General features: G+C 44.5%; 2 protein-coding genes across 2 annotated transcripts in view; one reads left to right on the top strand and one right to left on the bottom strand.

Moving 5' to 3' along the window:
- The window catches only part of LOC119462322 (sodium/iodide cotransporter), a 40941-nt gene extending 25498 nt beyond the window's left edge, over positions 1-15443 (top strand). Inside the window, exons 4-8 of the mRNA XM_049672932.1 lie at positions 1737-1804; positions 8151-8308; positions 11578-11718; positions 13821-13950; positions 15384-15443. Coding sequence (XP_049528889.1) covers positions 1737-1804; positions 8151-8308; positions 11578-11718; positions 13821-13950; positions 15384-15443 — 557 coding nt within the window. The remainder of the gene's footprint in view (positions 1-1736; positions 1805-8150; positions 8309-11577; positions 11719-13820; positions 13951-15383) is intronic.
- Positions 15444-26297: 10854 nt separating this feature from the next.
- LOC119461599 (uncharacterized protein K02A2.6-like) lies at positions 26298-27776 on the bottom strand. Its single transcript, XM_037722952.2, has one exon. It carries the CDS (start codon positions 27774-27776, stop codon positions 26460-26462), a length of 1317 nt encoding a protein of 438 aa, XP_037578880.2. The 3' UTR covers positions 26298-26459.

Here is a 27776-nt window from a genome sequence, read left to right as displayed (position 1 = left end):
TCGGAGTGTGAGAAAGTCATTGCAGACTGTTGTAAGCGGAAATAAATTGTAATTTTTCACGTGATAGTTCAAAACTACAGTCCCTATTTTGAGAATGTTCGTTCTGCACGGGCATATTGCATTAACACCGAAAATGTGCACATATCCAGCCGGGTATCTTTGCTTCAGCAATTATTTTGATTAGTCGACTATGTGTCATATGAAGCTGCCATGAAACGAAACCTTCCGTTGCTAGCTGGCACCAGCAACCATTATGGTTGTCTAACTGGTCATCATACTGTAAAATGAAGAAGAAATAAAATGGTACAGATTCGTATTGACATGTAGACTTTAGTCAGAGGTAAACCAAATTAACTAGAAACATAAGTGATGACAGCAAATTATATATAAACTACTATTGAACCATCAAAAAATACCCATTGAATGGTTTTCCTTCACATAATTGCATCTGCTTTAGGTGTGTGTCTTTCTATGTCATTGTCTTTCGTGCTGTGCTCGTTGCAGCAGTCGAGTTAGTCGGATCGCTCCCAAGCGGCCCGGTGATGATTCCATGGCAAGCGGTTCGGAGAAGCGTTCCCAGAATGTGGATTCCCCCGATACGAAACGCCAGAAGAAGAATGAGCGTATGGGCATGCAGCGGTAGTCAGTCGAATGGGCACAGGCTTTCGCCGAACACACTTTGGAATTTACAAAGTGCCCATCAATTTTGTTTTTCTGCTCGATCAGCTTTTCTGGGAGAAGCTGGTCTGGTCATCCACCTAGAAATGTTGCGGGAGCGAAGGCATGCATTGTACCGTACATTTAACGCACTGTACAGTAATGTACAGTGTTGCAGAATATCGCACAGTAATGGATAAGGACATTTGCAGAGGCAGTGTTCCGCTGACTGCTAGTAAAGCTTCCGCGGCAGGTCGGTCTGCAATCAACCGCATCTTTTTGTGTGAGTGAAAACGTAAAAAAGTACTACATACGCTGATAAAAGCAGCCCATGGGGGCTATTACAAAAGTGCACTTGATATTTGTCTAACACAGCCATCATATCTTCAAGCAGTCCCGAGCATGGACCAAGTATCAAACATCGTTAAAGCAGAGCAGACTGCGGATCAGATAATTATGCAACCCGACAGAAGCTTCAAAGTCTTCACTGCTGCTGTCATCGAAACATTGTGTTGCTTAGCTAACCAAACAACAAATGATGCGTTCTTTGATTGCGGAAGAGCTAGAAGCACTAGAGGCTAGTTTCGACGATTCCTTCTGTTGAATTTCTTTTTTTTCCCGACTGCCCAATGTCCCACAAATTGGTAAATATGGTAGATACTTAAATGCAATCACGATTTCGTACGCTGCTCGGCGTTACTCGCGAGAGAATTCCAACGGCAGCGTTTTACAGTGTCTCAAAGAAGTGTCGATCTAACTGGGCGATTTGTTTTGCGGCCCAATCGGGAAGACTCAAGAGAAAGCAGTGAGATCGTTTTACAATATGCAGAGACGGATAAAAATGCGCTCATAGTGCTCTAGTGGGCGTCGTAGAGGAAAAAATAATTGATGGAGAAATGTTGTAATATATAGGCGGATAAACTACAAGGAAGACATATTGCGCAATATTTAATAAAATTTCAACCTTATATAACAGTAATAAATCTGAGATCATATCAAGAAAATAGTACATGCTTTTGCGCAAGGTGGTAAAAGCGCCCATCATCCCATTGTTGGTGTCTGTGATTCCAATTTTACAGTTTTCAAGGTACCGCTTTTTTGGTGCAACATATTTATCGGGCTATCGGGGACGTTTTACACAGTCCTGGTGAGTAGGCCTTTCTTTGTTAGATAACATAAAATGCTCTTGGTTATTTATTTCAAATTAAGTATTTCGCATAATGGTGCAAATAAATAGCAAATTTGCACAGTTTGGAGCATGCGTGAGACGAAAGACACCACAAAAAAAGAAACGGATAATACACATAGTGAGCAGTTCTTTTTTCTAGTTCTGAACTTCGGTACCCTGCCGAACAGCAAATCCTTTTGTAAATAATACATACTGAAACTCATGAGAATAAATTATTTCTCCCATTTAAGTTCCCAACAACTGTCGCACAACCTGGATTCGCCGAATGTACAATAACATGGTGACTATTTCAAATTCCACATATGTTCTCTTGAAAGTCTGAGGCAATGTAATTTCTGTGGAGCTTGAAGAATGGAGTTTGCTTCAAGTATAGAGCCGCAATCATAGGACTTCCTCTGCTTTCCTCTGCTTACTATAGCGCTTATGTAAGCTAAAGTAAAATGTGCTATGCCTTACGGTAATGCGCTATTCATGAGATCATGTTCGCGATTGTGTAAGTTTTCAGAAATACCTGCTCATTGATATAGGTTTAGTCTGAGTATCACTCGAAGTGGGCAAGAAAGTACCTAAGATTGGCAAATGGGCATGTTGGTTACAGTGATTGTGAAAAGCAGCGCAATATAACACGGATGGATTGCAGAAACACAAGGCGAGTGCTAACTCGCAACTGACGCTTTCTGGAAACACGTTAACTAATACACACATGTTCTATTAAATAGGATTACAAACACACGTGTTCTGTACGTGGGTTGACAGCGGTTATTCGTAGGAGTGTTGCCTGGACGTAGCGTCGTCCTCCCTCGTAAGCGAGCGAATGAGCGCAGCGAAGGATAAAAAAGCCAACGCGGAGCGCACTGGGCGATGAAAGACGTCAATAGCAAAAACAGTGCGAGGAGGAAAGTGGAGGAGGAGGGTGCAGCAGAACCATGAGGCGTGAAGGGGAGGAGGAGGGTATGGCGAAAGCAAGAGAAGAAAAGCGTAGTGCTGAGCAAGACAGGCTCTGCGGCGACGATGGCATCGAGATGGAGCCAAAGTAGCACACGTCGCCTGTTCACCGATTATGCCACCGATACCACAAATGAAACCAAGCGCTGCATGAACGGAGGTCTGTCTGCGGCGGCTGCTGTGAATCGCGCCCACGCGTCACCCACGGGCTGGCTCTCGCAATCTCACGATTAGCAAGGCAGTCGTGCCACACTTCGCTCTGTTTGCAACGTGCCTCACGAGACAGATTGTCCTCACCAGTCAATATATCGCGAAATGAGAACACGTATAGGACTACATAAGCTCAAATTTCACATTAGGGAGTATTAGGTGAACTTTTAGGTGAACATTAGGTGAACTTTTACAAGCAAAGCTTGTGTACGCTAGCCTGCGCCGGAAAATGTAACGCTTAAACAAAAAAGCAGCTGCTGTCAGAGCTGCACAGTTGGTCGGAACGTGCTCGTGCCACTGCTCTCGTGTTCGTCGTCGCCGTCTGCTTCCACAGCTGGCTGGGCGGCCGCTCATCATTCTAGCGTAGAACTTAATTTCTCTTCTGTCGTCTAACGGGGAGGCCGCGTTTACGGTGGTATGAGCCATTGCTTAAGGGGGTATGAGCCATTCATTGTCTTACGTAGCGGACCGATTTAATTTTGAAGAAATTTCATGGAAATCCATCCAGAATGAACACGCTTGGGAAAGTGCTCGTCGTGGACCTGCCGATTCAGGCGTGAGGGCTTCCAAGGCCCAGACGAAGCATCAGCCGTGGACCCGGAGTTGCGTAAGCGCGATGTTGAAGCCAAACGTCAGCCGCTGTCCTGCCCTCCAGGAACCCTTCAATAGTGGTGCCCTCCTCGGCTAACGCAAATTCCCCGGTGCTACGGCCAAGTTTAAACGCGAGTTTCTCAACCGGGAACTTCGGAGCCAGCTGTAGTGCGTGTGACCGCTTGAGGTTCGAGCACAATGTGGTACTCGTCAGTGCAATTCGTTCGGAGGAACACCAACGAAACACACAAGCTTCGCTTACCCACATATTATCGACAGGGCAGGGGCTACTGATTTTTTTTTCGTCTGTCCTTTCTCATAACATATTTATACAAGTTCACGTCTTCTCAATGAAGGGTGATTTTCAAGTCAGCGCTCGTCGTTGTGCTTCTGTCTGTCCGTGTTAAACTTGCGCTGATTTTCACAGAAAAGCATCCGCATCTGCATTTAAAAATTTTTGCATAGTTCGCCAATCCACGATAAGTGATCCGGAGTTTCCTGGACAGTCACGGCTCTGTCTAAAAAAATGATTACATGTTCGCATATTTTCGATACGGTATTTACGACATGATTTTAACAAAATTTACATCATGAAATAGCGACGATTACATCTTCAGTAAAGTTATGTCAACACATCGAAAGTATTTCCTTGAGACATTTTTAGGTAAGGCAGCCGTCTCATTATTTGCAAGACTGTTTTTAAAAGCAAGTAATTTGTTTTCACCGCTTCTAGAAGTTTATTCTGCAAGAGTAAATGTTAGGAATATTTCCAGCATGAGACTGTTTGGTTAAAATCTGAACGTTTGCGAATTGTTTTCTTGCGTAATATTAAACCTATGAAGCCAGAATAAACGAAATGAGTGGTTTTCGTTTAAGTCAAATATAAGTACGAATAATTTCACCTCTATATGGCCACCAGCGTTAGAGACAAAATCATTCAAAGCGGAACTTTTGCAAACAATCCGAGTTTTGAAGACGAAAATAAGTTTCTGTATAGTAGCCATGTTAAAATACAGTAAAAATATGTCATTATTTCACAGAAGTGCAAGGGACGATACCACACAGAAAAGAGTAACATTTTTAACGGTGCCATTATTTTTTGAATACGCGTTTCAACAGCAACATCTTTGCTGTACTGGGGTAAACTTAGTGACGTGAGGTGTTAAGAGGAAGCTTTAGCTCCGGCCTAACTCCGATGCCGTCTATTCAAACACATGTAAAATGCACAAACGCTTTTTTGGATGGGGGGGGGGGGGGGGTAACGATTCGGGCAATTTTAAATATATTTTTGCATTAGAGAGTGAAAGCTAAATTCTAGTGACTGTTGGAAGCGAATTTTGATTGGCGGCTTCAATCTCACTACAGGAAGTTTTCAAAAATTGGTAAGTTTGAAAAACATGGAAGCACGAAGTTTTCACATTCGTAGCTCTGCACCACGAAGAGATATCGCAGTTCTGTTGCCTGCATTCAAAGCGTCCAAAGCGGAAACCTTTGGTGTGTCATTATATCTTATTTGAAATTGTTACATTGTTTACATGGATTTCGCAAACGTTTTACTCGCATATTATAGGTTTATTTTGAGGGACTTTCTGGCGGCCGTGTTGGTTCATAGCTTTTAGACGTTTGTATAACTGTGCGAAAAAACGAGGACATACGAAATAAACAGTTGGCAGTCTGCGCTCGTCGTGTCGTGTGTGTTTCTTTCGTGTGTCCTCGTTTTATTGCGCCGTTATAAAAACATCTAAAAATATAGGTTTATTTTGAAGCCATGTATAATACATAAACTTTGTCCGCTTTAGATGTATTATTAGGTCCAGTTTACAGAGTTTCACAGGTGGCACTAATATCACTCTTCAGCACAAAAGCAAAAACAATCAATGATAGTATAATATATGAAACACTTAAATACCTCACCATGGCAACCCAAGAAAAGCATCAAATAAGATTCTAGTGGATACCTGGACATTGTAACATTCCTGGCAACACAGCAGCCGATGAAGCAGCATGACAAGCACACCTCAGAGATGATGCGATTTCGCTCCCAATATCAAAAATGAATTACGTAGCATCATAAGGGCCACATCTTTTAAAATGTGTTGAAATACGTGTTTTGACCAGAATTCGAAGAGCTCTGATTTATACCATATTGATCCGCTTATTGAATTCAAATTTCCGTTGTCATTACACAGAAATATGGAAACCCTTATTCATCGATTACTGACTAGGCACTGCCTACACAAAACATTTCTTACATAGAATTGGCCATGCGGAAACACCCGAATGTGATTGTGCATTTGACGATGAAGATGTATATCACCTCCTTTTAGATTGTCCACATCACGACACACCAAGACGCCGACTTAAATCAACTTTATTGGCATTAGACCACAGACGTTTCAGTTTAAGGAAACTTTTGGGCCCTTGGTCAACAACACCCTTCCAAAAGAGCGCTCTAAAGGCATTAACAACGTTTCTAGAAGACAGTGGCATTGTTGGCCATTATTAACGCTTCTAAAGTTTCTTTTATTTCAATGTAGCTGTATATGTGTTTGTGTATTATGTTATGTTTAGATTCTGTTCTGACTATATGTGATAATGCATGTACACGATGTGTGCACCACCCACTGATTAGAGACTGTATATAAGGTGCCATTATTGTTTATATTCTTGAGACTTTCTTCTGCAGTGCAGTGGAGTGTTTGAACTTCTTCATTGTATGTACCACGTTTTTTTTTTCACTTTGTCGTGTTGCTGTGCAAACGTTGCTTATATGAGAAGGTGATTTTAAACCCTGTATGTTGTAGGTTAGACCCATTCAAGAGCTAAGGAGTAGCCGGCGCCTTATTTGTGCGTCAACATCTCCTCATATCATATCAATAATAAAAAAACTATATTTGAACGCTTTCCTTTAAATGCAACAAACCTCATTAAAATTGTTCCAGTGGTTGGCGAGACAAATGATTTCTTCTTTCCCATATATTTAGATAGGAACCCCAGAGCTAAAGCTGACTCTTAAGGCTGAGGGGAACTAATATGCTTGTAGGACTTACTTGTGCTCTTACTTTAAAATCAGGCGGCAACGTTGTGCAGCTGGGTGTGGAGTGGATTGAAGGGCTACTGTAGATACACAAAATCTATACGAACTACCACACTGGACGACGGAAGTGCGAACTTCTAACATCGTTTCAAAAGGAAGTATCGCACTTTAGTCGCGTAAAGTTCTCTGTGCTCTTTAAGTAACGTTTACTAGACTTAACAATAAAACCCAGACAAGAGCCGTGAAAATACGTGAATGTAGATATGTTTTACTGTATTAAGCTGCACGAATAAATTATTCAATACGTCGCAGTGCGCTACTGCATTCTTTTCTGAAGAGAACTTCAATGAGGAGCATATGTCTAGGCGTTTATGAGGCTGCGAAAGAAATTCACCGACTATTAGGATGCTCCCTAATGCGAAATTTGAGCGCAGCTCTTTACGTGGTTTCATTTCGCATGTCAATATTTTGTATTATGATTATATAGGTACACGGTTTATATTAGTGAGAGAAGGCTGTGAGTATCGCGCTTTGTTTCCATATAGGCGACGCACGCTACTCTAGCGCCATGTCATAGCCGTCATCGCCGTACAACCTGTCTTTCGCGGCACTACGTTTTTCTTATGACGATTTCGTCCCATCAACGACGAGAGCGGCCCTTCGTAACGGGTAAATTGTGCCACAATTGTCAGCGGCGAAAATACCCAAGGAAGCGTCACATCGATCATTACTCGTAGCCGGTCGCCATCGCCCCTTGCAGGACCAGTGATCCCCGTCACACACGCTGGTACCGCTGACTGACGCCAGCAGCTGACGCCGCAGACGAGCGTAGCCCTCCTCACCTCACGCCGCTCTGCCCCCTCCCCTCGGAAGCGCAGATGAGATCACCCATGCGGCTGCAGATGTCGCACCACCGGCAACTCGACGCATGTGCAGGCCGTTTCCCCTCCCCTCCTCCTCCACTTTCCTCCTCGCGCGCTCTTTCATCTCCCGCTGCGCTCGGCGTTCGCTTTCATCTTTCGCAGCGCTCGTTTGCTCGGTTACAGGCACGCCGAGACACGCCGACGCTCACGGCGGGAACGAGCGCCTAAGAGCTGCGCTCTAAAAAGGTGCCTGGAATAAAGTACTCATTGCTGTATGGTAGAATCTAGAATAACAACGGACGAAGCTTACTTTGTCCCGACGAGGAACACATCGACATATATTAGTTACAAATTCAGCCGAAAAACATTGCGCTTCAGGGAAGAAAAACATGACGTCTTTGTCACATTGCTGCAGCTATACTATGCTACGAGACTATTTGACTGTTATTAGGTCAGCTCTCATCATGCAGCGCCAAAACATTTCGGTTTTTATACACCACCTAGAAAGCACGCTACCGCAAGTGATTTGCAAAGTAGTTATGGTGGTTGTACAATGAAATGTGGCGAGGCTCTCTTTTATAGTCTCGAGCGGCGTCCACAAGCGATAACCTCCACCGTACCTACACCAACAAAAGCTGCATGTTTTCTTTTTCCTTAGGGAGGACTTCGAGGCGTGGTGTGGACTGACTGCATGCAATTCATGATTGCACTGCTTGCCCCAGTGGCAATTGTATCGAAGATCTTTATGGATGCTTCTGCCCCTAATTCCACAATTCAACCGCTCACCGGGACAGACGTCGCAAGATATATAAGCAAGTAAGGAAAGCGCCCGCCATAAGGCATTTTATGGTTAAGCCCTATCAAACATGGTGCGTTATAGGGTAGCTGTTCTTAATAGCGCGAAATATTGGACACGTTTGCTCGAAACCGTCTCTAATTATCGGCATCTGCACAGGGCGGATGCCACAACTATATCGCCCCAGGAGTAAAAAAAAACTCGGCGAAGTGCGGTAGAAGCAAAACACTGAAAATTCTTATAGGAGACCTTGACTAGTCTACAGCGACCTTTTGATGCAATGAGAGTGCCATGTATGAATAACTGACTAGCACTGAAGTAACTGGTGCAAACCGCGACTTCTCTACCGACCGTTGTATGGGGCCATGACAAGCACTCCCCCGACACACTTCTAACGCGTTAAACATTGTGTGCTGCTTCTTTCGGCTACAATATAAATCCCAGAATGTGACAAATTGATCACGTGACGTTGCGTCATCACGCAGCAATGGAAACGCTCTCGAACTTGCTAAGTCCAAAAAATAATGCCGATCTCAAGGGCCCGCCCGGAGTGGTTCCCCGAGATCCGTGCCAGATTTCTTCATCGGCTTCGATACGAAACTCATCGCATCGCAGATTTGACGCACAAGGCAACCCAGCTGTAGAAAATTAGCCTGCAGTCCGGAACTAGAGCGTGGCCCTGGCAAGTAAAATCCCAGAACTTAATTTTTAGATCGTATGCACTGGTGTGTAGTCTTTTGAGCCGGTTGCAGCATCACCGTGCGCCTAACTCCAAACCACAAGAAAAGCGACATGACAACGGGGCTGGCTATGCAAATCAGGCGATTCCTTTCATACTGAATTCGTTTGATAGCGCTGCCATGGTGCTACGTGGAAACTCGTAGGTCAACTGTTCCGGAATATTGTCTGCGATGGAATACTGATAAACAAACATTTAGGGGAATATCAAAACCTATTTTTGCAATAAGTTATCTCACCGCCTCACAAAGACCACTGCAGGTTTTGGTCAGATTGACTCGTAAACATGTTCACTAGATAATTAGAGTTAAGCACCTCGTAATATCACAAGATTCCGACCAAGACAGGGGAGAATCCCTGCAAATGTTCAATAAGCTTTTCAATAAACCGTAAAAAGAATAAATCAATTAAGAACCATGCTTTACACTGAAGATTTAGAACCACAGTTCATTTCCGGCGTGAAACAAGCCACATTGATGGGCAAAACAAAAGAGATGAACGAAGTGTATTCGGTCCAGTCAACAATCGTGAAGGCACAGGAGAGACGAAAATAAACGTTTATGAACTTGCGGACGTGCAATACGCGACTGCATTTACCTCGCGCACTGTGAAATCTATGAGCAATCATTTTCTAATATTCTTGTGTGTTTTATCATAAGCAATGACGCGTTTGGAAGATGCTGCAGCATGTATACCTGGCCTCTTAGAAAGGGTAGCACGTAATTGTGCACTCAGATAAAATATGCTTCTTCTAATTAGATGTTTGTGTCTTACCTTACTAATATTTTTCTTGAGATACGAATAAAAGTATAACTTCTTTTGGGCATTGGGCTTCTATTTGCATTTTGGGCAAAGTATAACTTCTTTTGGGCGTAGGTTCAGAGATTATTGCAAAAATGCGGAATTTCTTCACAAATGTTCAAGATAAGTCAGAAGTTTTGTTGAAATATTACTGAGCTAATATAAAGATGATAAATTGTAGCTTTATTATTGAGGCTGTAATGAAGGGTAGCATTAGGGCAAATATAAATAAAGTCAAATAACTTATGCTTCCAGCAATATTAAGCAACATCAGAAATTGGTCCTGACCTTTCACGATTATTTGAGCAGGGATCCAACTTTAACAATATATTTCCATGTAGGAATAAGGGTGCCTGTTGAAATATACAAAAGGTACTGTATTAAAGGCGCAGATTACCTTTCAGCTGAAACCATAATTGCTCAATCCATAATACATTTTGTGCTGTCGTTAACATCCAATATTTAATTACAAATATGTTGTCAAATTCAATTCAAACGGTTGTTTTGTTTCTTTTCAACTGGCATTAATGGTAGTATTGCTTTGATATTATCCTGCGTAACGAGTAATGATGCTTTTTTCCGAATTAACATGTAAGAACAACCTACTTTTTTATTGTTCTTGTGCTTTTTCACTGCACCACACTACACCTAAATTTCTTGTTCTTATAGCTTGATTTCTACTGAAAAACGCAGAACACGTCCAAGAACATGCATTCGTGAGCGCCGGGCTCATTTCTCTATACCTAGAATTCGAGGCACCTCAAAAAAAAGTTTAATCCAATCCGAAGCAGACATATTCTCTTTGGCTGTGATTCACAAATACATTTATTCAAACATACTAAGATATACGGCACAATAGATGTATGATATATAGGAATATGAAGAGCTCATTAAGTGACACACGCGACTGGTTTCAAACGTTGTAAATGCATATAAACATAAAATACAATAGATTCCATTCTTGACCTGTGCTGACAGTGAGCTAGTGAAACACTGACCACCATGAAACGATAGGAAGGCATTCTGATATATATATATATATATATATATATATATATATAGCAAAGAATAATTCAGCGATGGAGGTACCAGCTTGTCAGGTGCGCTATCGGTTGATCGAGAACACCCAAATACAAATCAAGGTTGCTGCGTCCTAAATTCAGTTTGGTGCCAGTTAGACCAAATGGTTACAGAAAATGATCAGAGGCACATATGTGTGCAATGAGACATACTCCGCCACCCAAGTTGGTCGAAGCAGCCCGCGATGCGCTACCCAAATTGACCATTTGCTACCAAATAACTCAGGTAGGCGGGAGAACGGTTGGATACATACAAATATACATACATAAATACATAAATATAGACTGATGATGATGATAACCTATATCATCTTCCACCCATCTTTTCAACCAACCGTGAATGAGAGCCAGAGCACCCCCTCCGAAAAGAATCGTTTCGGCGAAAGCATCTCGAACATTGTTGAATAAAATCGTTATAACTTTACCAAGGACTGATCCTCAAACCTCTGTTCACTTATCTCCTACCTTTCTCTGCTAAACGCCGAATGCCTAATGTTGGATACTTATTTTCTGTATTCTCCAATTTAAATGCCTTAAATACGCTGCATTGTAAACCACATCGCTCTCTGATGTAAGGCTCTTTATTATCAGAGTAATAATAAATAAGTAAATGTTATGTCGTGTGCATCTTGACCGGCTACACTAATTTCAAGCCTTTTTCCCGGCAACAGTTACAGCTTTGACCTAACGAGTGACGAAACAATTTGGGCCTGTTCCTTGGGAACCTCGGCTATGGCGATCTACCGGGTATGTCTGGATCAAGTTGTTGCGCAAAGGCTCCTGGCATCTCGGACACTCAAGGACGCTCAAAGGTGCGATGAAGCAACTGTACTTTGCAGAGCTTGCGGTGCTTGCGACAGCCGACAGTTTTAATGAGGTTAAAGAATGTACAACTAGGGTATCGTACTCCTCCAATAGAAAACCTTTAACCTAATTCACAGAAGTCTTGAGATTGATGCTGACGAATATATGATTTAAGTGCATCCCATTTGAGAAGCGACAATATTCCAAATCGAAAATTGCTCAACCTTTGCTGCAGAGATGATCATTGTAGAGCTTAGATGCACGGGCAAAAATGCTGTATCGCTCTGAAATCTGACGAGTGCGAACGGCATCACTCAGAGAGAGAGGCCTAAAGAGACCAACTTTATTGAACAGAATTCTCTTTGTCTGACCGTCGTTACTGCACGTCATGTAGCACTCGAGGTTTGGCAAATGCCCTTGATTCTTGATGGGATCTCTCTCCCCCTATGAGGCATTCGCCTTGCAGCACAGTGGCTGAGCAATAATAATTCGCACAAGTCACCAAGCATGGAAAAACTGTCATCGATAACTAGCGCTCTTTGAGGAAGGCAGACATTACTACATTTGATGAAAAACTAGTGGGAGGGTGTGTGGAATTCAACCCCATGAGACGTGCCTCGACGTTTGGCGAGTCCACCTGCCTAAATTATTCGGTGGTTATATGGGTATCGGGAAGTTGCTACCAGGCTCGAGCTCCGAAGCCTCAGAATGGCGTATGTGGGGATTAGACAGTACGGTTTTGGATGCACAACGTTAGCCATAGAGGAAGCAGGGTCAAGCTAAAAAAAACTCATTTTTAAAAGATGGTGTTGCAGTTTTAGTACATTTAGCTATAAAACAGCGCACCGATGAAGTGATCGTAACACATATTTTCTGTTTCAACGTATTGAAATGATGTAATCTTAATTCATTTATTGCCGCGGGGCTGTGTTTGCACTGAACATCGTTTGATGTAGAAGATAGTTCAGCACAGAAGGATGACGTATCGTTTCAGCGACCTCATATAGAGTTTTGAGACCAGGCCTGGAATGGCAGAGCCATTGTATGACGAGCTAAGTACAGGTACTATCTGTGTAAAAGTAGGCGAAAGCGATGAACGCAGGGAAAATATAATTTTACCTGTTAATCAAGCTGCACTTATGTCCTAATCACAGCGAAGCTAGGCTCACTTCGCAATTAGGACCTTATATTATCCAGTTCTGTCTGGCTTGCAAGGAACAGTGATAACGCAGAGAAACGACAAATTCGAGCAATTCACCTTATATCGTACACCGTACCAATTAAAGGGAAACTACCTAGCGGATTTCCGCTGAACTATTACATCAAACACCGTACCAATTCTCTTTCGATCTGTTTATTATTCGTTATAATACTATGCGCTGGTACTAGTATGCAGGACTCTTCTACAAGGGACAAACAATTGCGAGACGCCTATCCGGTTTCTTTTCGATGCAGTTACACTTCGCACATTTGGCCACTCCCCCCGTTGCGCGCGCGAGCTAGTAGACGCGGCAGCACCAAGACGCCAATCTTCTGGGCTCAACTTTGCACGCTTTCCCTCGCAACTACAGCACACGGCGAGCTGCCGTGATCTTATCGCACATGGACTCTATAAGGAACCTGACGGCGACGAGGACAGCGAAAATTTGCCTGGAGTGTCCATATAATTGAAATTCCAAATAAAATATTCATGGTATGGACTTTCACCAATTGCGAGGTGCAGTCAACCACAAAAGCTGTCGACCACAAAAGGTGCCAAGATGCCCGTCAAGCTGCTGTCACATCTCCGTGTCCTCCTGTTCTATGGTGAAACAAATAAAAGTGAGATGTGTGACAGATTTCGTAAGGCGTGCAGTGATCCAGAGTGGCTGCACAAAGAATGTCGCTTCAGCCAATTTTTCGACAAGGACTTTGTCGAAGTCTTGGATCCAGTGACATTTTTGCTCCACAACTGATGATCCCTTAAGGCTTCCTCCTTCCTGCTGACATCTATCTTATTTGAATATAGCATGGTAGCTGTTCCTAAGCATGTATTACATTCATTTTCATTGGAGCAGCATTAGCCGGAGATAATTGTACGTGTATTAATTTTTACGTCATCCTGTTGCAGGACCGCCCAGACAAGTGCACTGCTTCTGGTGCTGATATATTTCACAGGTCTCTTCCTTGGTGTAGCCCTGACGGTTTGGTTTCGGGGTTGTGATCCTACGCTGCTGGGAGAAATATCCAGTGTAGACCAAGTAAGCAAGGCATTTGGGCGGCTAACTTATCTAATAGGGTAACCAACGGTGGCTTTTGATGTACGTCACACGAAGTGCACCGAAACTAAACCGAGTCGATGCAATAAAAAAGACGAATGTTTAAAAACAAACAAGGTTATTTGTTTTTCAAGCGGATTTGTACGCCACAATATTAAGTCAAGTAGCTCCGCCACGCATAACTGCAGCTATTTGATAGTTCAAGAACATTTAACATTGGAACTACAGCTTTATTTAAAGGTTTATTTTAAAGTAAAGGGGCTTAGGTGGAGCTTTTCCCCGTCCGTGTGGTATAGAGTTCAGTCGTCTCCGTAAGCTTTGTATTCAAGAATGATGTGCTCCAGCGACTCATGGTGCAGCATTATCTCAATAAGAACTTGCATTGGGGCCCTTCCGGATTGGCACAGAAACTGCAAATAAAGAAGTCTTAACAATTTGTACCAGAATGCATAAAGAGCGGAAATTAGACAATGACAGTGCTCTTTCACCGGGGGACAACAATACGCGAATGTTTCAGTGCACCGAAGAAGTTTTTCAATAGTATGTTTCGACATGGTGACAGGTGCTGCGACGCTGCTGCAGCATATATTCAGATAAATTACCTGGATAGACAGAGGACGACAAAAAATGACTCCACAACACCAGTCGCTGGCAGATTTGCCATTGTGCCTCCTCCTAGTTTTGCTTTTCGTCTTAAGTTGCTAGAGAACCATCAGTGTAATGGCCTGAAGTACTGGATATAGGTGCATAGCTCATTTCGTTAGTCAGTGGCACCAGCGATTTCATTTTACTATTGCACAGAAACATTTCATTATGAAGAGTTTCGCAGTGGATTTTGTGTAGTGGTGAAGGCCGGCGTGCGACGGTGTGCTTGGTATCAAATGCAAATGTCATGAACGTGTGTCGGAGCGCGGTGTTTTTTTTTTCAAAAGTAATTACGAATAGCTTTAAAATAGATGTTAATTTTCGAATATCTCATTCATTTCAAAACAACTGATGTGTGGTTTTTGAAACTAGGAATGCTTAATTATTGTTTGGCACGTACAGTTAGACCGGCGCATGGTTGGATGTCAGCTGAAGGTTGTACGGCTGCCGCGGTCGAAGCTGATGCGATGTTGCCCAACGCATCATGCGTGAGATCCGTCTTTAAGAACAGCTAGTCACGACCGCACGTGTGCATCAAAGACAACGAAGACACATAAACGAGTGCTGGCACTCTTCGGAAATGCAGGGGTATGTTCACTGTCTCCTTCCTTAAGCACAGGGATCTGTTTGCTGGATCGCGACCTCGCACGAACGTAGCAGCAGTCAGAGCGCTAGCGCCGAAACAAAAGAACAATTGGATGACTAGACAAACAAGGACGAGCGCTAATCCTTGTTTGTCTGGTCGTTCACTTACATAACTGAACACCCAGTACAACCCAACGGCCCTGCTGCTGTTTCTCGATTTGGACCACCCGCGCCAGAACGAATGAGTTGACGTAGTCAGCATACGACTTCCCTCCATGGTGGTCTCTTTGAACCAACCAGAGGTGACGAGACATAATACGTAAACATAAGAGAGGGCACCATTACGATTTTTCATTTTCATCATTTTATCGCATACAAAAGTTCGGTTCACGCTACGAATGACCAATTTGTTATTGCAAAAGCCTAACCTTAATATCTAGCTTGACCTAATATTTTTATAGCGAAGCTGTAGAAATATTAGGTTCTGGCGGATCGCGTCCACGGACAAAACACCGCGTGGAACAACAAAGTGGGCAGATCCTGATGATAAGCAGAATGGGTCCAAACTCAATGCACATAGCCCTGTGGGCTCGGGCACCTGTAACGTGCACTTGAACTACCCTTTTCACATGTGGGACCCAAAGAGACAAAAACAATGCGCAGGAGCGATGAACGCTGTTCCCCACAGGCTAGTCTATGACGATGCGAGTCGAAACGTCAGTGATAAAACGTAAGAGTTTACCAACCAGTAGCTGTGTCTCATTCTCTCTTGACATAGCCACTTCCGTAGCGACGTCACCAGTTGCCCCTTCGACTCGGTATGTGTAAGACCCATGCCGCTCACTCCGAAGAGGAAGAGCGAGCCTTCGAGGAGCACCGGCGCGCTGAAGGGGGCGAATTGATGCGAAAGAACAAGTCCTTGAACACATTTCACCACACAACACCGGAGTGATCTTAGCACTAGACCTTAAAGGCACTTTCGACAATGTGGCTCACAGTACCATACTTACAAACCTAAGTATTACCAACTGTGGTCGTAATACTTACAACTACGTACGCGCATTTCTAACCAACCGCACGGCCACAGTAGGCATTGGCTCACTCAGAACCCCGACGTTACCTACTCACAACAAAGGAACCCCACAAGGTGCCGTTCTATCACCCACCCTTTTCAACATTGCTATGATGAAGCTACCTGATAAACTCAATGCAATACCAGGAATCAGGCACGCAATATACGCCGATGATATCACTATCTAGACCACCACTGGTTCTGAAGGAGAAAAACAAAACGAACTCCAACAAGCGACTGACGCCGTCCAGCATTATGCAAGAAGCAGCGGTCTCCGATGCTCCCCCGAGAAGTCAGAACTATTAGTCATTCGACAGAATTCCCGTAGAAAACTCATTGAAATACCCCACATTACACTCACACTCGACGGCAAAGAAATACCCACAGTAAATAGCGTCCGCATCCTCGGCCTCCACATACAACAGGACGGCGGAGGCGCCTACACCATACAACGTCTCAAGCATACCACTTTCCAAGTCATGCGAATGATCAGCCGCATCACCACCAAACAACACGGCCTGAAAGAAGACGACGTGACCCAGCTCGTCCAGGCCCTGATAATCAGCCGCATCGCCTACGCTGCCCCGTACCTTCCCCTCACTCCCAAGGAGAAAGATCAAATAGACATACTTCTGCGGAAAGCATACAAGCAAGCGCTCGGCCTACCACCGGGAACAGCTACACTCAAGCTCGAAGCCCTAGGAGTCCATAACACAGTAAGAGAAATCATAGACGCCCACCTCACAAGCCAACGAGAACGCCTAGCCCTCACACCAACAGAGAAGAAGCTCCTAGCGCGCCTAGGCTACCCAACACAGGGCCGAGGCCACGAAAAATCAATCTATCTGGCCCCCAACATCCGGGAGCATATCAAGGTAGCCGCCATCCCCAGAAGCATGCACCCGGAACATCATGCCGGTCGTCGCAAAGCTCGCGCAAAGACTCTTCAAACAAGATACGGTAACCTCCCCAACATACTATACACAGATGCCGCGCAGTACCATCTAAAAGCAGCCATGGCAGTCAGTGTTGTCGACCATAACCTTCAAGAGGTGGTCTCGATGACGGTCCGCACTGCCAACACCCTCGAAGCGGAGGAGACAGCCATCGCCTTAGCCATCGGCTCTAGTCAAACCAAAGAACACGCTACAATTATTACCGACTCTCAAGCAGCTTGTCGTAGCTATGCCAGAGGCAGAATATGTTCCATCGCCGCCCGACTCCTCAAACAAGCCTCTCAATTACCCGACGTTGAAATAGTATGGACTCCAGGACACGAGTCCCTCCGTGGAAATCAGCATGCGCACGCTGTAGCCCGAGCTCATGCCACCCGGGCGCCACAAGAGAGGGATACATCCGCATCTATGGAGCCTGTACCTTTACAATACCACGCCATATTAGAACACCACAGATTGAACAGACGACAATACCCACGCCCGCACAAGACCCTCTCACGCGAAGACGCAGTAGCATCGCGACAATTACAAACCAACACATACCCCCAATTAAGCAGATTACACGCAATACACCCTGCACTGTACTCGTACAAATGCCCCCTTTGTAACGACTACGCTTCCCTATATCACACCACATGGGCATGCCCCAATATACAGGTAGCCCCGGATATACCCAACCCCACACCCGAGCAGTGGGAGGCCGTGCTGACTGGCTCGGACCCTCGTGACCAGCAACAACTGGTGCGGCGGGCCCGGGAGACAGCAAGAGCCGCAGGAGCCCTGGACTGAGGGCACCTCCCAACAAAAGCAGGAAGAAGACTGCTTGTTTTTTTTTCTCTTAATAAAAGTTTTCCTCCTCCTCCTCCTGATGCGAAAGTGATGCGAAGCCGAACGCGCAGTGGCCCAATCTGCTGCGGCTGATGGTGCAAGGTGGTTTGACTCTATTCTCCTACACTCGCTTTTACTCGCACATACAGCATACGGCGCGCAGCGACGCAACGAAGTTATGTGTTGTTTTTTATCAAGCATTTAACATAACTACCAAATTAAAAAATTAAATATAAGTAAACAAAATCAACAGCTTCGCTGGTGTTCTATCTTCACATAGTGCAAAGGCTCTAACCTTTTCTTTAGTGCCTCTTGAATAGAGAAGAAAGCGTGGAACTATACTGCGCAAATTAGCGCCAGATAAACTATATCTGTTGTGAAAATTTTGCTCGGGCTGATTTAGCTACTTATTATTCCATTGATGTTAACTTGCAGATTGTGCCATATTACATAAACACATACCTGATGGATTTTCCTGGATTGTCTGGATTGTTTCTTGCTGGCATCGTGTGCGCTGCAACAAGGTAATGAAACACACGTGTCATGTGTATAATTATATGTAGATTTTGTTTTAGCCACGAATTAGCTTTCATTCTGCCTTTACATGTGGGAAAATTCCAGTATATATGCTATCCTTCTTTTTTGCAGCTGAGAACATCATGCGAGCTTGCATTTCTCGCTTCTTGCAATAACGGCCTTATTATCAATATAACGGCTTATTAATATTGATTCCATTGTTCGCGCTAGTAAAACAATTTTCTTTCTTTGAGCGCAACTTCTTTTCAAAAAAGTACAGAAATCTGAAGGTGCTATAATTCGCACCTACAATACTTCATGAAATCACAGTAGTTTTACAAGAATTTATAGCATTAGCAGTGAGAACAAAATCAGGCATTATATTTTTGGTAATTAAACTCTATGCCAGTCAATGTGTTTCGGAAAATTGAAATAATTGTACTTAAACATTACATCGCTCAGCACTTGCCTCACTGAGACGCATCTTTCGGAATATTCTGAACATATCCCATAGAAAAATGCACATCTACTCACCCCCATAGGCATCTACATACACTTTCTTGTATGTAGTTATACTAATTAGTAGTCTTACAAAGAGTGTTTAGACATGTTCGATGCGTTATTACAATACTTGTTGTTCGATGTCGGTGGCTCAGCTTTTCGAAGCACACGGAACTTGATGGTTTGGGTCTTCACCAATCTCGCAAGTACCACCCATTTTCTGATGGTATATAAATTTCTCAACATTGGCGTGCGTGGTCCAACACTCCCCAAAAATTCAACTGGAACATTTTCATAATCTTTTGCGAACAATAAAGAAACTACTGAGACGAATGTGCCTGCGAATGCGCCTGCAATACTTTTGACAAATATTGCTTAACCTCTTTCGACACCTTCTATTTCGTCACTGATACTTTACGAAACCCATCGGTAATTCATATTTTCAAATGATTCTCCGAGCTTGACTAATGAGCTTTTGGATTATCACGTTCAGATATCACTCAACCACACATTTTCACGTCAGTTACGTCTCTCAAAAACGGGGGCTACAGAGGAAGGGGGGAAATGTTAATTCTGGACATAAAGACAATAAAATCTGTGAACATAATTTCAATACGCCTGGGTTGTTTATCTTTTTCTTCTCATTTCCTAAAGTACAGTGTCCTCGACAGTGAATTCCCAAGCTGCTATTCTGTATGTTGACATCATTGCACGTCGATACGAAAACGCTGAGAACCACGTGCTGTGGATTACACGTGGCACAGGTAAGTGTAACAGTCCTGTTCCCTTCCAATATTTCCACATTAGCATCCTCATCGCCTTGAGTCAATCTGCTATCAAATTCGCCTCATCGCAGCATATTTGACTGACCACCGGCACTTGTTGTAATAAGTGTGGAGCTTTAGAAACCATGGAACCCCTTTTTTGTGGATGAACATACTTGTCTCGGTAGGATAAACTCTGCATACTAATAACCGCTTGAGCTTTGGGACAACAAGTTATCAGAATTGGCTACTTCGTGATCTACAAGGCATCCTGCAAGGCATACAGTCTCCCTCAAAGCAACTTTACGCTTTAAATGTTGCTCTGTCATGCCCTCAGACATTCTCTTTATTTAGAAGCTGCAGCATATTTACCTCTTCACCAATGCTTTTGTTAATGCTGTACATAACATTATCATGCAAAAAGTTTTTGGCACTTTTCCCATTTCCCACCCTCCTCCTCCTATCTTCTTAACAGGAGAATAGGGGTACTCAAAACGCACATTTATTTGGCAACACTGGTCGCGTCCGCCACGTTTTTCACTTTTTTTTTACCGGAACATTCACCGAGACATTTTCGCGACGATGTGTGCTTCCAATTCCTGCTAAGCAACTTATAAAAGATTGCTCATACATTCTCGAATTTTCGACTGAAGCCTGCAAAACAACCGTGTATTGCATTCCAATCACACAGATATGTTACGTTCCCAGGAAAACGCATATTGCGAACCTAAGTATTTACAGGCACTCCCGCTTCAAGTGCGGCGCAGTAACATGAGCAACCCTGCAAATTCGTGGTTAGATGCACTATATCGTCGGCCACAGTTTCCCGGACGTACTTTAGTTTAATCGCTGATTTTTTGTCTATCGGTGAAGAAAACAAACCTACGTTGTTACCGGCGTTGCCACGAACCACTTCCTTCGCATATGGAAGCAATTCAGTAGAACGACATCGCAGAACTTGGGTGAAAGTAGCAGTCATACGTGTAGGTATGTTGTTGACTGAGTAGTTTCATTTTGCGTGCCCTTAACAAGATCAAGTTGACGGTCTGCTGGCAGCCGATAGATGGCATTTGACGTTTTGAATGTCCCTATTGTTTACTCAAGAACGACTACATCTTGGGCAGCTTTACTCGAAATCTTGTTTTACACAAAATTAAACAAGAAAAAGAGCTCTTGTATGCAAAAAAATTGGTTATTTAACCTTGTGCTTAGCTCATTTTAACTTCGGCAGCTCGTATTAATTTTGTGTCAAAACCTTGACGCACTGTGCGTACATCACATTCCATCCGAGGACTTCCTTGAAAAACACACCGACTGCTTGGGGCTCCACTGTCGTGCAATACTTCGGAAACCCCGCTTCTTGTGACGGACTCTTCCATGTCATCCTCATCTTTTGCCTTGACTTTCTCTGTCACATTCACTGTCGAGCTCCAAAACGAATTAATTGTGGGAGTCGTCACTCTGTTCCAACAACACAGAAATTCTGCTGTCTGCCAAGGTCTTCACATCTTCACAGCACCAAGACAAAGAGTGGCCACGCCCAGAAAACCCCGAGTCAAAAAAACGCACTCCCCACAGCGTATTCCCCACTTTCGTGTCTACAAAATCCGAGTGGCGTGATCTGGAAAACAAACATATCAGCCACCTCAGTTTTTTTTTTCCGAGACATGGCAGAAGCTTTTTTGATTGAAGAGAAATGCGTTATCTTTTTATGCTACGGGGTGAGGGACTTGTGCGTTTACAGTAAACTAAATCTAAGTGGCGCCACCTAGAAAAGAAGCAAGTCACCATCGTTCATTATTTTGTCAGAGATATGTTACCACATATTCAGTTTGAATTAATATATCTTTCCTTTGATTTGCCCTCTCGAACACGGCTAGAAATGGGTAAGAGTAGACTGTTAACGCATTCCCAATGGCCGGGTCAACTAAGCTGTGCCGACTACAGACACGCTCCCCAGTTAAGAGGTGGGAGCTTTTCGGTTCCCGATACTTTTCCCCGTACATAGTAGCCTGTGGTCAGCTAAATACGCACTGGAAGAATTTTCCGTGTTTCAGTTAAAGAGGTTTCACTCTCGCTCTGACTTCCCCGCCAATTATTCGAACAAAGGGACATACGTTTCCCGGCAAAAAAACTACTGCAAGAATGCATGACATTGACAAGGCTAGATTGTATATTTTTAAAAAATTACCTCCCTAGTGAACTTTCTGTGTGCGCAATTGAAGTGTGAGAGTAGTTGATTTTTCAAGACTACTTCGAATCTTTTCATTGCCGGCCATATTACGCACGCAACGCTTTTCTTCACTTCCTATTCGTTCGTTCACACGAAGCCCACCCCCGCTTTCTCCGAGATTTGGTGACTCAGCTCATCCGATAATGAAAAAGGTTTAAAACTAGACGAGGGGATAGATCCTTGCGTAATAGAAGTTCCGGCTGATCAACGGTAATTAGTTAAAACCTTTATATAGAAACTATGTAGAAACTATAAAGCTGCGATCATAACAATTTTCCCAATATTATAAAGGAATGCCATGACCACAGCCATGAAAGAGACGTAATTTGTCTGAAGTAAACGTGTTCTCATTATGAAAAGCTTGCTAAATCTTCAGTCAATATGCACACTGTAGCCATACTCATTTCCATCAGATAGCTACATCACAGTCAAGTGCAAATTATTCAATTAAATTTGGGGGTCGTGTTTTCACCTCAGACTGCCTAACTAGCCAAACGTCTAACTTTATTTCAGCTTTAGGTTTGGGAATTGTAATGACCGTCTACAGCATGCTCTGCGGACGTATGGGCTCTGTGACGCGGGTAAGTGCTTCTGCTTGAATTTCTTATAGACTGCGGGATTTGTTTATAAGCATGAAATGCTTTTAGCTCCCGTTGTCGGCGACCTTCAAGAGACCTTGACAGAAAATCCAGAGCACTTATCCGAGCACTCAAGACGAGAATTGGCGCGAGATTGAAACCAGAACCTGAGAGAACATCCAGGCATCGTTGCGAAAGCAAAACGAGATCATCCGTGCAACCAGCCAAACTTAAGGAAATTCGGTTTCTGGCCCCAACCTCTTGTACAGGACAGCATTACATACGCTAGTGACTGCCAAATGAGTTTTTAGCGCTTCTTTTGGTGCTGAAACAGGGCTACCTGTGCCCTTTTCAACGCTAGCTGTCAGTGAGTTCCGCGGCGCGGCTTTTGCGCCGCCTCCTTCGAAAGATGGCGCCACGCTTCGTGACCAGACTGCCGGCGCACCGCGGATGGTTGTTTGGCCAAGACGAGACTTGCAACGAGGTTCAGTTCCAAACAGGTTCATTTCGGCTCAGTAAGCTTTCAGGCCGGCGTCGCGGCACCAATCTCCTTTGCCGGTAGCCATTTCATGATTACAACTACTATAAATGCCCTGCTTATCCAAGAAAGACACGTAGTGAGTGGACGCCATGGAATTTCACCAGCAGGTATATATGTTGAACGGACTCTTCTTTCGTGCTCTTGGTGAGAGCCATCAAACATTCTTCCTAAGAATACAACGTTCGTTCGGAAAAACTCACTTTTCTTTGTGTTTAACTTTGCCTGGCTCAGACGATGGTGAATAAACATTTATTGGGCCCAAAATATATTGGTGGTGCCCGTAGGCACCAGACGGGGTGGTTCCCTAGTTACGGGACCCATATGTTCCCAGCAGCTCCTGGCCCCTGTCCGTCAGTACAGCTGAATCGGTAGGGCGGGGCTGGATAACAAAGTCTCCCATCGCTCAAGGGATTGGGGATTGGGGGTGTTGGCGGGAATGGGAGGAGGGGGGCTCTTGAGTTCTGTGCACTCGACCAAGATGTGCGGCATGGTGCCATTTTCCCTTTTGCAAAAAGGGCAGAGCATATGTTCCGCGGGGTACATGCGGTTCACCAGTACGGGATGCGCAAGCGATCCCGCCTGCGCTCGACGCAGGCTGGTCTGTTGTTGCCTGGTGAGTTTGGGTTGCGGTTCTCGCAGTTTGCACCTTTCCTCTCTGTACATCCGAGTAATGTGCCGAAAGCTGGTAACCGGGTGCGGTAGCTCTTCCGGCTCATGCTCTGCCCGGATTGACATTTCTCGGGAATGGTAGTCGGCGATGGTGTTGCCTGCTACGGCGAGTGAGCCGGGACCCACACTTGCTCTATGGCTCTTCCCGGAGGCTTGCACTTGGATAGAATCGCTCGGGCCGCGGAGGAGATTACCCCCCGGCGGAAGCTTCCGTAGGCTGTCTTTGAGTCGGTGACCACGGTGTCCACGCTCGGCTGTGCAAGTGCGAGGGCCATGGCCGCTTCTTCGGCGACTGCGGGGTCTGTTGTCTTCAGGGACGCACTGACGATCAGCCTGTCTTTTGACGTAACCACCACCGCTGCTCGGTCACTGTGTTTTCAGAGCGAGGCTCAGAGCCGTGAGTACTTCCGTGAGGTTCTTGTCATTAACTTCTTGTGTTCGTGAATAGATTAGTATTTCTTCTATAGACACACTACAAGATCGGCCCAGGAATTTCTCTAACCCTTTACTCATAATTTTCTGCTACGAGCCTCCAGTTTATTTTCGCGGTTTCAGTTTCCGGTTTCTTTTTTCGGTTTCAGTTTTTCCAACCGAAAAGGAGTCTCTTATATTCGATGACTCCCAAGGGCATCACGAAAGCGATGAACTGCTTCGTTTCTTCTGTGAGAGGTACCTGCCAATAACCGTTGCATAGTTCAATTCTTGAAATCTTTGTACATTCACCGGTTTCATTAATGATTTCGTCGACACGGGGCATGGGAAATGAGAAAAGTTCCGTTTGTCGATTTACCAAACAATAGGCAGTAGAAAGACGAAATGTTCCTTTTTCTTTTTGAACTATTGTTATGGGTGACGCGAAACCTGATGTCCATGCTCTGATTATCTGGGCTTACAACTTTTTCTGTAGTTATTCTTTTAGCCATGTCTTCTACTCACGTGTCATGCTGTATCGTTTTCTTCTAACCAGCGTCTGATCTTGAAGAAAAAATTGCACTTTGATGGCAATGGTTGCAGACGGGTATGCCTCAAAGCAAAGAAGTTCGGGATCTAAAGATGGTATATCACTTGATTCCGTAACTGTCTTGAGCGACTGAGGCACAGCGTCCTCAAGCTCAGTTGTCACTTCGTCTTTGGAGGAAATGTTCCAGGAAACCCATCATGTCTGGTCGGAATACCATAAAATAATTCCACTCCTTCCATGGCCAAATCATCAATTTCAATGCTTCTCGCCCGAAACATCACTTTACGCGAGTCCATATCTGCATCATTTTAACAGTTCGACCATGAGTATGAATTTGCACCATAGTACCGACACGAACATATTCGCTCTTACCAAACACCTGTTACCAATGGTAACAGAAGCTCCGGTATCTATCAAAGCTTTGCTTGCTTGCTTGAAAGCCTTTATTGAAAAAAAGAGAGGTGGAGCCCTTAGGGGGCTTCGTTATGGGTGGAGTCCCTATTCTGGGACCCCGTTGGTACCAGCCGCCAGCTTTGATGCTCTGTCCGGTGATTATCAGCTTTGCGTTGAGTATATTCTATGTTATCAAATGTACAGCCACATTTGGTATTGAAAATTATTGTTATTTCCCTTGGCTTACTTCACACTTAGTGATATCCGTTGAAAGGGAGCCAAGGATTGTGTCAGCTGAGGTGTGGCCGACATGTGTTGTGTGTTCACCACTGAACGACGGTTGGCTTGTTCTTGAGTCCTGGTATAGCCATTTCAGCGCATTTCTCCACATAAGAATACTTTATCCAATGCAATATGTCTTCAATCGAATCCGGCGCTCTCACTTGAACTTGCACAACCGATGGTTCGGGAAGATCGGGATATGCACTTTGTAATATTTTCCTCTTTTCAGAGTACGCTAGCAAACTGCGAGGTCGGTGTTTGTAGAAGAATGTCATGTCTCAATGCTCTACTGGGTTAGTGTCAAATGACTTCGTGAAACTTAGACGCAAAGGACCACATAGGGAACCATATAGGGGCCAAGGACATTATAGGACCATATAGGGGAAATTACTTGTACGTCCTAATTGAATTAAAGAAATGATAAATTAATTAAAATGGAAATGGTTGAAAAAACTACTGGCCGCAGGTAGGGAACGAACCCACGTCTTCGCATTACGCGTGCGATGCTCTCACCATTGAGCTACCGCGGCGCCGTTTTCCCATCCACTTCCAGGGGTATTTATGTCTCACAACTAGAACTGACCCTGGGAGTGTTAGCGAGCGCCACCCCTCACAAACCTAGGTGGCGGATGTGGAACATCCTTTCTGCCGCAGGCGCCACGAGTGATAAGTTGATTCATCCATTTTCATTTCAATAATGGAACATTTCTGTAATTCAATTAGGAAGTACAAGTAATTTCCCCTATATTGTCCTTGGTGTCATTGTTTTATGACTTCTTATGATATATATGTATATATATGTAAGCGGGCCGGCAGTCGGGTGACGAACAACGTTTATTGCGGTTGGAACGAAGTACATATAGGAAAGAATTGTGACGTAACAGGTCACGTGATTTTAACAAAATGGCTGTTGACGTCAGAGTGACTCAGCCATGCTACATCTTCCCTTTCTTAGGGAAGCAAATAATTACAATGGTCTTTCTGGTTGGGGGTAGCGGCAAGGCTCCCGGCGTGGCCTTGTGCTTCTACGTAGCTCTTGGGCGGGCTGGGCGTCGTCTAGTCGTTCGGACCCAGCACAAGGATTCTCTTCGGGATGTGAAGGCGCGTCTCGCAGATGTTCACGAGTGCGCCTAATTTCGTGGCCCTCTTCAGTCTTCAGCACCACGGAGCGCGGCGTCTCAGCTGGCCTCAGAAAGACCGCAGGTGCCCAGGTCTTCTCATGGGTATCGTATGCAGTCACTCTCTGGCCAGGAGACAGGGGTGGCAGGTTCCTGGAGTGGCGGTTGTAGTAGATCCTCTGGCGTTGGCGGATTTCCTGGAGACGGTTATGGACGGCTCGGTTGGGCACAATCTCCGGCACCAGGTGGCTTGCGGGTACAGGCAGCAGGGTCCTCGTCTGCCTTCCCATCAGTCTCTGCACAGGGGACTTCAAAACAGCATCGCGTGGAGTATTACGCCATTCAAGCAGAGCCATGTGGAAATCTGGCGTTCTAAGAGAACACTTCTTTAGTAGTTTTTTGGCTTCTTGCACGGCCCTCTCCGTCATACCATTGGACCGTGGATGATATGGGCTTGACGTTACGTGGTTAATGCCGAGCCCATATAAAAAGTCTTTGAATTCTGTGCTGTTGAATGGCGGCCCGTTATCGCTGCACAGCTTAAGCGGTAATCCATGAACCGAAAAAAGTTCGGCGCACCAAGACTTCAGCTGGTTAGCAGTGGTGTGGCGAAATTCCTTTATTTCAAAAAAGAAGGAATAGAAGTCGACAATAATGGCAAACTGTCGGCCCCCGTAAAAGAATAGGTCCATTCCTACAGCTTCCCAGGGCAAGTTTGGAACTTCATGGCTCAAAAGCGGCATCTTTGCGTTTCGTGGCTGATGCTTCTGGCACACTTTGCAGTTTCGGCAAAATTGCTCTATGTCGCTTGCCATGCAGGGCCAGAACATGACGCTTCGTGCCCGTGCCTTCATCTTATCGGCACCGGGGTGTGCGACGTGCAAAAGAGCCAATATTTCTGCTTTTATCGAACTTGGTATGATCACCTTGTTGCTGCGAAATAGAAGACCATCCTGTGCGTGTATCTCCTCCTGATAAGGCCAGTAGGGGCGGATTACTTCTGGAACCTCGTGCTTGTTGTCAGGCCAACTGGTCAGCGCATATTCCCGCAGCTGGGAGAGAACGGTATCGTTGTTTGTTGCTGCGAGAATACTTTTTAGACGCGCTTCTGAGGCTGAAACAAATTCCAGCACATTGACTTGAAACTGATCAGTTTCCTTGCACAT

This window comes from Dermacentor silvarum, chromosome 8 (assembly GCF_013339745.2).
Source record: "Dermacentor silvarum isolate Dsil-2018 chromosome 8, BIME_Dsil_1.4, whole genome shotgun sequence".
NCBI classification, from domain to species: domain Eukaryota; kingdom Metazoa; phylum Arthropoda; class Arachnida; order Ixodida; family Ixodidae; genus Dermacentor; species Dermacentor silvarum.
Note: the sequence above shows the minus strand (reverse complement) of the source record. Positions and strands in the feature narration are given on the sequence as shown.